Genomic DNA, 12172 nt, shown 5'->3' with positions numbered 1-12172 from the left:
TCAACACATATTGGCTGGTTTGACCAAGTGGCTAAGAAAGTTCTGGCTTAGACAGTTAGGAATTTGCATAAGAATCTACCAGGGGAATCTATGGAAAATTTGATCAAACATAGATAGGAATACAAAAAAGTCTTTTAAAAATAAATGTCTGCTCGAAAACAGCAAAGCTGAATATATGAAAAACCAGTGGCAGGAATTGGAACTAGCAGTAATGAAACAGAGGGAAGACAAATTCAGGGAACTGGATGGCCTGGGGTTTAAATGAAGTGAGATCATCACAGGAAGCCTCAATCCATGCCTCAGATAGGATTAAATATTTCTCCGATACATTTGGTGGTCATTCTGGACAATCACATGTACCAAGATTGTATAACTTACCTGGGTGGCAACCAGTCTCCTGCAATGAGATAAAAGCCCTTGTATCCTACCTGAAATCAAAAAAATCTTCTGGAGGAGATATGCTTCCATCAGAGCTCTATAAGGAATACAATCATACCTTGGATCCCGAATGCCTTGGCTCCCAAACAAATCGGCTCCCGAACGATCGAAACCTGGAAGTGAGTATTCTGGTTTTTGAATGTTCTTTTGGAAGCCGAATGTCTGATGGGGCTTTCGCGGCTTCCGATTGGCTGCAGGAGCTTCCTGCAACCAATCAGAAGTCGTGCCTTGGTTTCCGAATGTTTGGGAAGTCAAACGGACTTCCAGTATGGATTCTGTTCAACCTTCAAGGTGCAACTGTACATAGAATGGTGGATGCTTATCCTGGCTGGCTTATTTACCACCATAAACAACATGGGCCAAATGCCCATGGAAAATGGGTATTATTTCCTACACACACACACACACACACGAATAGTTTGGGGATCCTTCCTATCGGCCACTTAGGTTGTTAGACATTTGCTCAAAGCTATTGTGATGGCCTGGGAGTCAGACTCTGATGCTGAACCTGAGGGATCCCAGCCTGCACAGGATTCCCCGCCTCCAGAACCAGCTGAGCCGGGGCCAGGGCTTGAGCCTGAAGGATCCCCACCTGTGCTGGATCCCCAGGTGCAGGCATCAGCAGAGTCTGCTCTGGCTCCTGATGGGAGGGAGGACCCATTGCCTGCAGGTGCTCCACTCCCAGCCTCTTCAGAGGAAGCTGAGGCATCCCCTGGGTCCAGTAACCCACCAGCCTCTCCTGAGCTACAGAGGCTCAGGGCAGAGAGGCGAAGGGAGTTAAGTGTCTGCAGGAGGAGTGCTCGCCGCCAGGCCCGGAGGAGAGGCGAGTCTCCGGAGGATCGGGACCGCCCTAAGCATAGGGCCAGATAAAAGCCAGCCAGACCCAGCCCAAGTTGCATGAGCAACTTAGTTGCAAGCGTGTGCTCAACCTGCAACCTTGTGCCTGAACCTGCCTTGGACCTCGACCTGCTCCCTGCCTCGCTCCCCGCCGGACTGACCTCCTTTGGACCCCTAGACCCAGGACTGGACTTGGACCTCGCTTCATGGACAAACCCTTGGGGCCAGCACAGCTATATGCTTGATATATTCTTTAAAAATTGTCAGACTGGTTGCAAAATAAGAGCCTTATTCATGACAAACAAGCGGAATTCAGCGGACACAGTACCATTGATCAATGTTTTACTCCAAACCATATTATGAGGAAATATACTAAGAACATTAAGAATAATCTTTCTGTCGCCTTTATTGATCCTTCTGCTGCATTCCTCTCTGTTAATCAAAACAGACTGTGGGGAAAAATTTCAAATTGCTAACATTGACTGCAGACTCCTGCCATTGATCCAATAATTATGCAGCAATACAGAAATGAGGGTCAGAATAGGTTTAAATGGTGGTGTGACTGATGCTTTTAAAATGTCACGAGGAGTGAAGCAAGGCTGTATTCTGGCTCCCACTCTTTAACTTTTATATTAATGATTTGGTGCCATATTGTGCCAATGCAACCTCCCCCTCTCCAGTAATTAGGAAAAGAAAGATCTCAGTATTGATGTATGCAGATAATTTAGTGTTCTTCTGTTCCCCCCCCCCCAAATTGGGCCTCAGAAATCCTATGGGTGGTGTTCAGTACATACTGTAAACAGGAAAGCCTATCTATAAATTACTCTTAAGACCAAGATTATGATTTTTGGCGAACACAGTCCTAGGTATGAATGGTGCTTATATCAGCAAGCTATGGAACAAACTCACTCTTACAGTTACCTGGGTGTACTCAGGTCAGACTATTGGAAGCTTCATATGGAGGCAGTTAGAGTCAAGGCACAAAAAAACCATAGGGGCATTGATGAAGTTCTATTACAATAAGGAATGACAGCTAATTGAATCTGACCTAAAGATATTTGGTGGCAAAGTGCTTACTCGAATGCTCTATGGTACTCTGTGCTGTTGATATTCCTGATGGTAGAGATCATAGCTTCCAAAAAAATGGTGTTGAAATCTGGGGTTCCATTAAAGTTTTGGAAACTGTGCAGAGTATTTATTTCCCCAAAAGCTATACTCTCTACCATCCGGAATATCAGCAAGAACAGACTGCACTCGGTTATTAAATAATTGCTGCTATGCCTATTGAGCATATTCCTGTACTGTGCTATATGGAATTGGGTGATAACCAACTCAGGAAAGCAAGTCAAGACAGTCAAGATGTATTAGACTATTATTGTTTTCCAAAACCGAGCTCTGCTTTGACCTTGAATAAGTGTCAACTAAGGGACTGGCTCTTCTGGATAGAATCCAGAAGGGACCTACAACTAATTAGAAATACCAGATTTTCCCCTTGGTATCCACTCTTGAGAACAGAGCATTTTAGAGCTTGTTATCTGACCAAACTTTCACTGGTTGTCTTAAGAAATGCCTTTACTGAGCTGCGTTTCCAAGACACCTTCTGTGGTCTTACCGGTAGATGGTTTCCGAAACAAGGTCGACTTTCCTGTTGGTTTTTGTGGTCAACATCATAGGTCACTTATTATCTGTTAGCCTGCCCCTTATACCGTATTGGCCCGAATATAAGCCGCACCTTTAAAATTGGAGGGAGGGAGAGAGAAAAAGAAAAAATACCCAAATATAAGCCACTCCATTCCTCACTGCTCCTGGCTCCATATGGGGGGGGGGGAGCCGCACTGTGTTGCCAACGGACTATGCACGGGGTGGGCGCCACTTTGCCGCGATCCTGGCACTGTTTGCCCCACGCTCCTGGCTGCATACTGTAAGGTCATGAATATAAGCCACACTTCAACTTTTCATTGTCGGAATTTGAGGAAAAACTCAGGCTTATATTCAGGCCGATACAGTATAGAGGTCCAAGAGATCACCTTCTGAAATCTTTGTTCGCACAAGCAGGCAGGCAAACCCTGACAGAAATGTTACAGGTAGGTAGCCGTGTTGGTCTGCCACAGTCAAAACAAAATAAAAAATTTCCTTCCAGTAGCATCTTAGAGACCAACTAAGCTTCTTCTTGGTATGAGCTTTCATGTGCATGCACACTTTGCCTACTGTGTACCGGCCGCAAAACAAATCAGAAAAAGTACAGTATATTCTGGCGTATAAGACTACTTTTTAATCCAGGAAAATCATCTCAAAAGTTTGGGGTCGTCTTATACGCCGGGTGGAAAATCTGTGGTCGAGTATATCTCAAACTCCATATTTTAACTGGAAAAGTTGGGGGTCGTCTTATACGCCCAGTCGTCTTATACGCCGATATATACGGTAGTCAGATTATATCACTATAAATTGTTGTAGTGGTGCAGAGGTTTAATCTGAAATCAAGCTGGATTTGTGTTTGTTGGTGTCTTCCTCTTATATCATGGATGTTGGCAAATAGGATTTTAAAAAGGCAAAATAATATTAGAATTGGATCTGTCAGAGATGCACAAGGGAAACATTTAATGCTCAGGAACTTGGCAAAGTCTTTTTTATATTATGGGTGTATGTTCTGTATTAATTTACAACAACAATCTTTATTACAGTCCAGTGACCCAACAATTCATTACAAAACAGTACACAATTTCGACAGCCCGCCTTCAAGTTACACAAGCATTTTGTTCAAATTTAGGAATAGGGATCATTGGTTCTTGCCACCACCCATAGAAACTTCGCCACTGCTAATGTTCTGTCATTTGTCCGGTCTTCCAGTAGGAACCTGACATAGTAAGCCTCTGATTTTCTGGGAAAGGTACTAACAAGGGTAATATCAGTTCAGCCCTGGCTTGCTCGACTTTCACACAGTGCAGCAAAGTATGTTTTATAGGGTCAATGTATTGGGCACACAAGCATAGTCTGTCCTGGTAAGGAACTCCTCTCAATCTGCCATCCAACACTGCAGAAGGAAAGACGTTAAGTCTGGCGTTTGTAAATAGCCTTCGGTAATTTGGAACTGTCAGATTTTTAATACAAGATGTTAACTTAAAGGCATGCCCATATTGTACTCCTACTGCCAGCGGACTGCAGACTGGGTGTGATTGATATCGCAAGTCACTGTGTGTAATATCCCAGAATCTTTGCTTTAAAGTCTTTAGGGCACCTTCATAACCCAGGCAATAGAGTTGGGGGGGGGGGTTGACAGACCAATAGAGGTGGCTTTTCTAGCCATGGTTTTCTGCCAGTTGCTGACATACTCCTCATCGTTCAGGTGTTGATATAGACCCTCACCTAGCTCAAACACTGCAATCTTCAGCCAATGTTTTAGTGCAGCCCACCATGCCTTAGTTGAAATTGAGCATTCACCAGCTTCTAACAAAAGTATGGAGTTGGGGACACAGTTGGGTACCTGAAGCAGAGATCGTAAAAATTTTGCTTGAAAGCCATCTAGCTTTGGCAGGTCCCCATTATGCCAGACATTTGCAGCGTACAGGAGTTGGGGAACGGATTTTGCGTTGAAAACCCTTAAGGCTGCTGGTACATACTTGCCGCCCTTTGTGAAAAAGAATCCGATTATGGCTAGCTTTGTGATCTCTGCCTTCTGAAGGGAGGTTTGCCAGTGGTACTTCCACGATCTTGTATGGTGTAATGTAAGCCCTAGATAGCTGACATATTTAACCTGTTCAAGGTTATGGCCATCCAGCACCCAATTTAACCGGAAGAAGCTTCTTTCGAATACTAAGATTTTTGATTTCCCATAGTTAATGGTTAAGCCATTTTCAAGACAGTAATGGGAAGACTTCCTTAGCAGATGTTTCAAACCTGGTCTGGAACGTGAAATGATGGCTACATCATCTGCATATAGCAACAAGGGGGTCTGTCTCGTATTAATTTATGAACTGTTTGTTACAGTTTTTTGCAAACCCCTTGGAGGTTTTCCTGATTCTGCAGCATATAAATCTTGTTATATAAATAATATTTCAGTAAACTGAAAGTTAATTTTCAATAGATAATTATATCTATTATTTTCCGTTAACACAGGGACCCCAAGGTAATAGCTTGGTAGGTTGAGGCTACCCTTTTAAAATGACCAGGTAGCCCTGAATTCCTTTACACCATAGCTTAATCCTTTTTGAAGCCATGGTGCTAGTGATCATCATGCATTGCACGAAGAGAGACTTAACTTCATCCATTTTTAACATGGAAATCTTCCTACAGTATATGCTTCCTAAAGCCTGCTGAACATATTTGATGTTATACTACCTGGAAGAAGAAGAGGAGAAGAAGAAAGAGGGGGGAATCTGAAGATTTCATTACACAGGAGGTCAAACAAGATTATCTTGTTGCTCCTTATCTGACTAAATATATAAAAATATTTCCAGAAAGAATCCAGTGAAAGCAGCAAGGCAAAGGAAATAAGCTTGCACAGCATGGGAGAAGTTCCATTGTCGCGAGTCGGAACCAACTCTAGGCAAGGAGCACTTAATAAGAACCTTGCTGTTACCTTTTTCATAGCAATAGTAGGGGATTTGGCCAGTTAATCGCAAGAACCGCAGGGGATGCCTGTGAAAGAACAGTGGAGATCTGTTATTGCCAGTGGCTGTTCCTTCCCCCTTTTGTTTTGTTTTGTTTTTTTTTCTTCTGGGTTTTCCAAAACGTAGATTTTGGCCGAGATGATGAACATCAGCAGATCTCACTTTGCTAACTATAGTGCTTATCTGAAAATGAAATTACGTCCCTTTTCCTCTAAGGTGTGGTCTGTAAAATCTAAGAAGAGGAGTGTAACACATTAATCCCCAAACTGATGGCAGTATGTTTCATGTGGAGTTTGTGAGCTGTTTTAATTTAAAGGGGCCTTGCCCAATTTTGTAAGTGTCAGCTCCAGGATGAGATTTGATGGTAGTATTTGCAGTGGAGTCCTTGTAGTCCCAAGGATTGTGGTGGCAAGACCTCAGGCCAAGGATGTGGCTGTATGATGAGCCTAGAGGTTCGTCCTGCTCCAGAGCCTTCGTGGAAGTATGTAAGCAGGGAGAGTTATCTGGAGCCTGCGTTGCAGGTGACTTCTTTCAACACTTTGCCCTTATCCCCCAATTGTGGGGTGTCACGATTCCATGTGGTGGAGTGTGTGTGTGTGTGGAAATAATATAACAAAGCACCTTGCTCACAGATTCTGTAGATTAGATCCCTTCTTACTTTGGCTATAGCATTTGGCAGACCTGAATAAGTCTCTCCTCTTCTGAAGGCTGTGCAAATTCTGCAGTTTTTTTGAAAGCAGAAATGCTGAAGAACAAAATGGCTGCTCAAGCCATGATGTTTCCCTCCTTCCTGTAACGTGACTTGCCAGGCCCAGGCAGCCCTTTAAACATCCGTGCTTGTGAGCTGCTTCCTCTTCATGCTCTGTGTGGTCTTTTCTCAACGCTGAGAGAAGAATAGCAAGTAGCCAGGTTGCATGCAGTCTAGCTGTATGTCTCTCATAGATCTCGGTGCACCTGAAACCCTCACCATGGCTGAGGACAGTGCTGTTTTTCTAGAAAAAGAGGTGCCAGAATTCACCAAGAGCACCTTCCTCATTTTCTTGGAATGGCAGTGGCGCCCACTTGAGAGGTGCTGGAACCAGGACTGGTGCTAGGGCTTCTTGCACCCTAGGCGAACCAGCTTCTGCCGCCCCCCGCCCCCCCGCCAAAGCCTGCTTTAGCGGGAGGTGGGGGGTGGTGGAGAGGCAAGCAGCAGTTTCTCTGCTGTAGCGGAGAAGCTGCTGCTAGCCCGTCCCGCCCAACCCTGGCCAGCGCCCCCTCCATTTTGGCGCCCTAGGCAATTGCCTAGTTCGCCTAAATGGATGCGCCGGCCCTGGCTGGAACTAAGTTGTGGTGGGTTCCAGCCAAAAACAAGCCTTGGCTGAGGCGACCTCTTTATTTGCCAGGTGTGAGAAGAGGAGGGTGTGAAACTTAAAAGATTTCTGTTCTAAGAGTGCTAACACTAGTTGTTGTCATGACAATTGTGTGTGGCCCACTCCAGCACCAAAACCTGTGAATTATCATTTGCTATTGTGGGTAAGGTCTTTGTGTTGCCTTATGTTCCTTAAAGCTGCTTATATTATTTCCTATGGTTAAAGGAAAGGGCAGGTAGGAAGGAAAGGTGAATCTGATACCCCTGTTTTCATGATGAGGGATGGACACCGTAATATTTCATGGACTTCATACCACACTTGACAGCATGTTTTCTATGAAGTAAGTCCCACTGTATTTAATGGGGCTTGCTCGAGTGTAAGTCATAGCTGTCAACCTTACCCTTTTTTGCAGGAAATTCCCTTACTATAGCATTGGGAAACAACAGGGATGATTGACAGCTATGTATATAGCAGTGGGGAACAGCAGGGAGGGTTGACAGCTATGGTGTAAGTGGGTATAGGCCCTCACGTAGTTTTCTTTTCCCTTTAATATTGGAATATTTTTAAAGCAACCTCCAAATTCTTACAGTCATAGAGGAATGTTTGACAAAGGTATGGCAGGACTGCTGAAAGGTAGCCCAGAAAGATTGGGTGTGTTTATTCGTTTGTTGTTCCCTCAATTGCTCTCTATATATTTATATCTGTGCATTTCAAATGGGTTCACTCCTGTTTGTCACATTTGAGTTGTTTCACTTGTAACAGGAAGGTTGTTTCAGGGTAATAATATTTCAGCATATGTGCAACTGATCTACCAGTTCTAGCTGGGCACGCACGAAGTTTGTGAAAACAGTATGTATATTATGTTAATTACTTGCACTTGAAATATGCAATTTGGTGCGACTTCTGGCTTGTGATACATATCTGATGTAGAAATATCGTTCCAGTGCTGAACAAGTTGCTCACCTCTGCTCCACATGAAATAAATCATATTTGGCACTTGCTTTAGCTATCAGTCTAGTCCAGCTGATGAAGATTTGATCTGGACTTGGCAGACCTGATCTGAATACCAAACACACTGTGAATTTATAGTCACACTCTCTGAGCCGTACTTGTCAGAGTGGATGAACTGACCATTTTAGAAAATGGTTTGCATGCTAAAAGGGTTAGAAAGGTGTTAGAATTTTGGCAAATACGACAGCTGGTGGAATCAAGTGGCTAGAGTGCCAAGAGGTCTGAATTCAAATCTATGCTCAATTCATGAATCCATTGGGCCATCTTGAACAGAGAACAACCTTGCCTTCTGTTTCTTATATAAAAATCAGGCAGTCCCATCAGGGGAGGAGAGCTGTATGAAAAGTCTATCTATGTAACATACTTCAAAATATTAGGAATACTAGAGAGTGTGGAACATTTGAGATCTTCTAACATTATTGTGTAGAATTATAAAATCATAGAATTGTAGATTTGGAAGGAACCCCAAAGGCCAACTAGTTCAACCTCCCGCAATGCAGGTGTCAGGGTACACCATGGTGTTGCTCAGGAGTAACGACAGAGTCCTCTTACACTAAAGATTACTTTATTGTGCATAACTATTTACAGTGCAGAGGTAGCTAAAAACATGACCTTTCAGTCACTTGCAAAATCCAGAAGTGCCCCTCTCCTGTTTCCCCCCCAGCACCAAAGCCTCGGCACCCTGAAATGATGTCTTCTGTGTCCCCTGACCCCCCGATGCTGTGCTGACGCCGGAAGCTGCAACTCCCCCTCTGATCGCCTCTGGCTGGCGTTGCTGGGTCTCCTCCCAGCATCCCTGACCCTCAACTCCTCTTCCGCAGGAGAGAGCTCTGGCGATGGGCTTTGAGAGGAGTCAGATGACAGCAGTGGCTGGGGCTCCCTGTACCTGAGCAAGACCTCCTCTCGAGGAGGTTCCCTACCCTGATCCTCCCCACTAGCAGGATCACTTTCCCCGCTCTCCTCGTGAGGAGAAGGCAAATCGCTGACAGCAGGAGTCTTACCTAAATCATACATTACAAGTGGCCATCCAACCTCTGTTTGAAAGCCTCCAGGGAAGGAGAGTCCACCACCTCTGGCAGAAACCTGTTCCACTGCTGAACAGCTCTTACTGCCCAGCGGTGGCTAGATCCTGATTTGGCTAGGGAGTGCTACACTGGGAAGGGGTGGAGCGAGTAAGACATCAATGCACACATCAGCAATGGGTTCTGCAGCTGCCCAAGGATGCCGGATTCTGATGCTGGTCCTAAGTGTGCCAATGCACTAAGAATGAAAGAAGAGTCTGCTGGATCAAGCCAAAGGCCCATTTGGTCCAACATCCTGTTATCACAGTGGCCAGTCAGGAGAAGCCTGCAAGCACTTTCCCCATTTGTGATATTCAGAGACTTGTCGCCTCCCACAGAGGAAGTAGAACCAAGCCATCATGGCTAGTAGCCCATGTGTTTAAGGAGCTTTCTTTAAGCAGCGGGAAACCAAAATCACAGGATATGGCTGGAGGCATGTAAAATAGATTCCGACTAATTCGTGTTGTCCACTTTAAAGTCACACCATTTTGCTTCTGCTTTTATTTTTACAGAGAAAGAGACCTTCTTGGACCCTTTCGTCTTAAGGGAAGTCCTGCCAGCATCTCTGGGGAGTTATTATCGGTATACAGGGTCACTGACTACACCTCCGTGCAGTGAGATTGTGGAATGGATTGTTTTTCGCATGCCTGTTCCGATCTCTTATCGCCAGGTAGGTTTGGATGCATAAAGGGTTTGCCTGCTTCATTGTTTTTTTACCCCTTGCTTTTTTCCACCCAGTTCCCTGATACTTAAGCTGCATCTAGATTTCCGATCCTTTTCATTTTGGGCATGGCCCATAAAATTGAATTTTTAGGAGGAGGAGGAATGCACAAAAAATATTGTTGATGGAAAAGGAAGTTGGCTAATTTTGTTTTATTGTTCTCTGAGCATGAGCCGCTCGACACGAGAAGATAATAGAACATGACATTCTATTTCCTCCCAAATGATCTTAGCTATTATCATTCTGTTCAGATACATTTGAACTGTGGTCTAAATATTTACACAGAATCCTTTCTTCTTTTCACTCTCTTCATGTTTCTTCCGTGACACTCAGCTAAGTCATTTTGTCTGTACACAGACACAGATTTAGTAGTTTGGGATAATTACGTAAGGAAAGTAATGCTTTAGTTAATTTACCAACTTTGTCGGGGGTTTTTTTAACAACATCACAAAGCTGCCATTAGTGTGCCTCTGGAACGAGTGTACAGAACCTTAAAGTGAATGCATAGGAGGCCTTGTTGTAGATCAAGCCAGTGAGTGGCATTTTCATTGAAAAACGTCCCTGAGTAATAACGTGGAAATATGCAGCTAAATGTTTAACAATTAAAAAGGCTTTGACATTTAAAACCTTTGTTTTCAAAATGTCTCCTTGCTAAAGTCTACCCTGCCTTTTATTTGCTTGTGTTAATACACCTCATTGCAACAGAGGCATCTGAGAGGGAACTGCTCATGTAAAAAGTCACTTGATCTTAGCGAATGAATGAGTGCAAATATTCAATAGCTCCCCCTTGACAGAGGTAGATGAACGCAAAAAAGCCAACAGTGAAGTCCACTGCTTCTCAGTTGTTTTACTCAGAGGACACTCCAAATCATTTACCTTTTCCCGGTTTCTTCCCCTGTCCTGACTCCAGAATCCATGGCTGTCAAGAAATGGATTAGATCTAATCAACAGGTGTATTTTCTGTTTGCTGCTGGAGTTCAGAGTTTTGGACACTGGGCATTTTTGATCACTTCTAAAACTGAAAAATCTTGTGATGCCTGTATAGATGAACACCATTTTCAATCCACAGTATCCATGCTTGTATTTAATGCCAGCAAACTTTGGCTTCTGAATCACCAGCGAGTCGAAGCTGCAACAATTCAGTAGCTCAGTTCACAAATGTCATATAATCTGCTAGACCCCACCAACCCTTGTCAAATAATCTGGGAAGTATACAGGTAAAACATGGGTAGCAAAAAGTTTAAGCTGCCACATAGTGGGCATTTTGGAGACTCATACATATAATATTTGCTCCACCACCATCCCACCTCGCTGGGTCAATAGGTGAGATGAATAGGGGAAGGAATTATTATTATTATTATTATTATTATTATTATTATTATTATTATTATTATTATTATTATTATTATTTTCTTTATACCTCACCCTTCTGGCTGGGTTTCTCCAGCCACTCTGGGTGGCTTACAGAATATATAAAACATAATAAAGCATCAGACATTAAAAACTTCCCAATACAGGGCTGCCTTCAGATGTCTTCTAAAAGTTCTATAGTTCTTTATCTCCTTGACATCTGAAGGGAGGGTGTTCCACAGGGAGGGTGCCATTACCGAGAAGGCCCTTAGTAGATAAACATGTCTTAAAAAAATAAATAAATCCTGAGTTTGTCCCTTGTTGCATATATCTCAAAGCGTGTTTCTCTCGTTATGATGAACTCATTCGTTTGTGCTTTTCAAAGCTGCATTCATAAGATTTTTAGTAGCTTTCAACTGGCTAGATTAAGTTGAGATCACTAAAGGCTTGGTGTTCTTCCTTGGAGAGAGCACTCCACAACTGGGGCACCACCTCCATATACCTTCTCTTTTATGGGAACAAATCACCCCACTCCAGAGCAGGAGGTACATAAAGAAGGACACCAGCTAAGTATCTTAACTTGCTGGCAGGTTGGTATGGCAGAAGATGTTCCTTCAAGTTCTCCACCTCCAAGCCTTTTTTTCTAATATGCAGCTGTCCCATTTTCACACCTTACATTCCTGGCTACTACAATGAGTCCCTCTTCTCATAATCTAAAACCGATTGAAGCATTATTCAGGGAACTCACAGAGCCCAGCCTTCCTAGCTGCAGCCAGGAACACATCTTTGCTTGAA

General features: G+C 43.7%; 1 protein-coding gene across 4 annotated transcripts in view; it reads left to right on the top strand.

Annotated features, from left to right (window-relative positions):
- Window positions 1–12172, top strand: part of PTPRG (protein tyrosine phosphatase receptor type G) — a 565261-nt gene that overhangs the window by 437378 nt on the left and 115711 nt on the right. For all 4 annotated transcript variants that reach the window (XM_033141322.1, XM_033141320.1, XM_033141319.1 and 1 more), the window contains one exon: window positions 9819–9976. In XM_033141322.1, coding sequence (XP_032997213.1) covers window positions 9819–9976 — 158 coding nt within the window. The remainder of the gene's footprint in view (window positions 1–9818; window positions 9977–12172) is intronic.

The sequence above is a fragment of the Lacerta agilis genome, chromosome 2 (genome assembly GCF_009819535.1).
Source record: "Lacerta agilis isolate rLacAgi1 chromosome 2, rLacAgi1.pri, whole genome shotgun sequence".
Lineage (NCBI taxonomy): Eukaryota > Metazoa > Chordata > Lepidosauria > Squamata > Lacertidae > Lacerta > Lacerta agilis.
The sequence above is the reverse complement of the archived record's forward strand: the minus strand, read 5'-3'. Positions and strand labels throughout refer to the sequence as shown.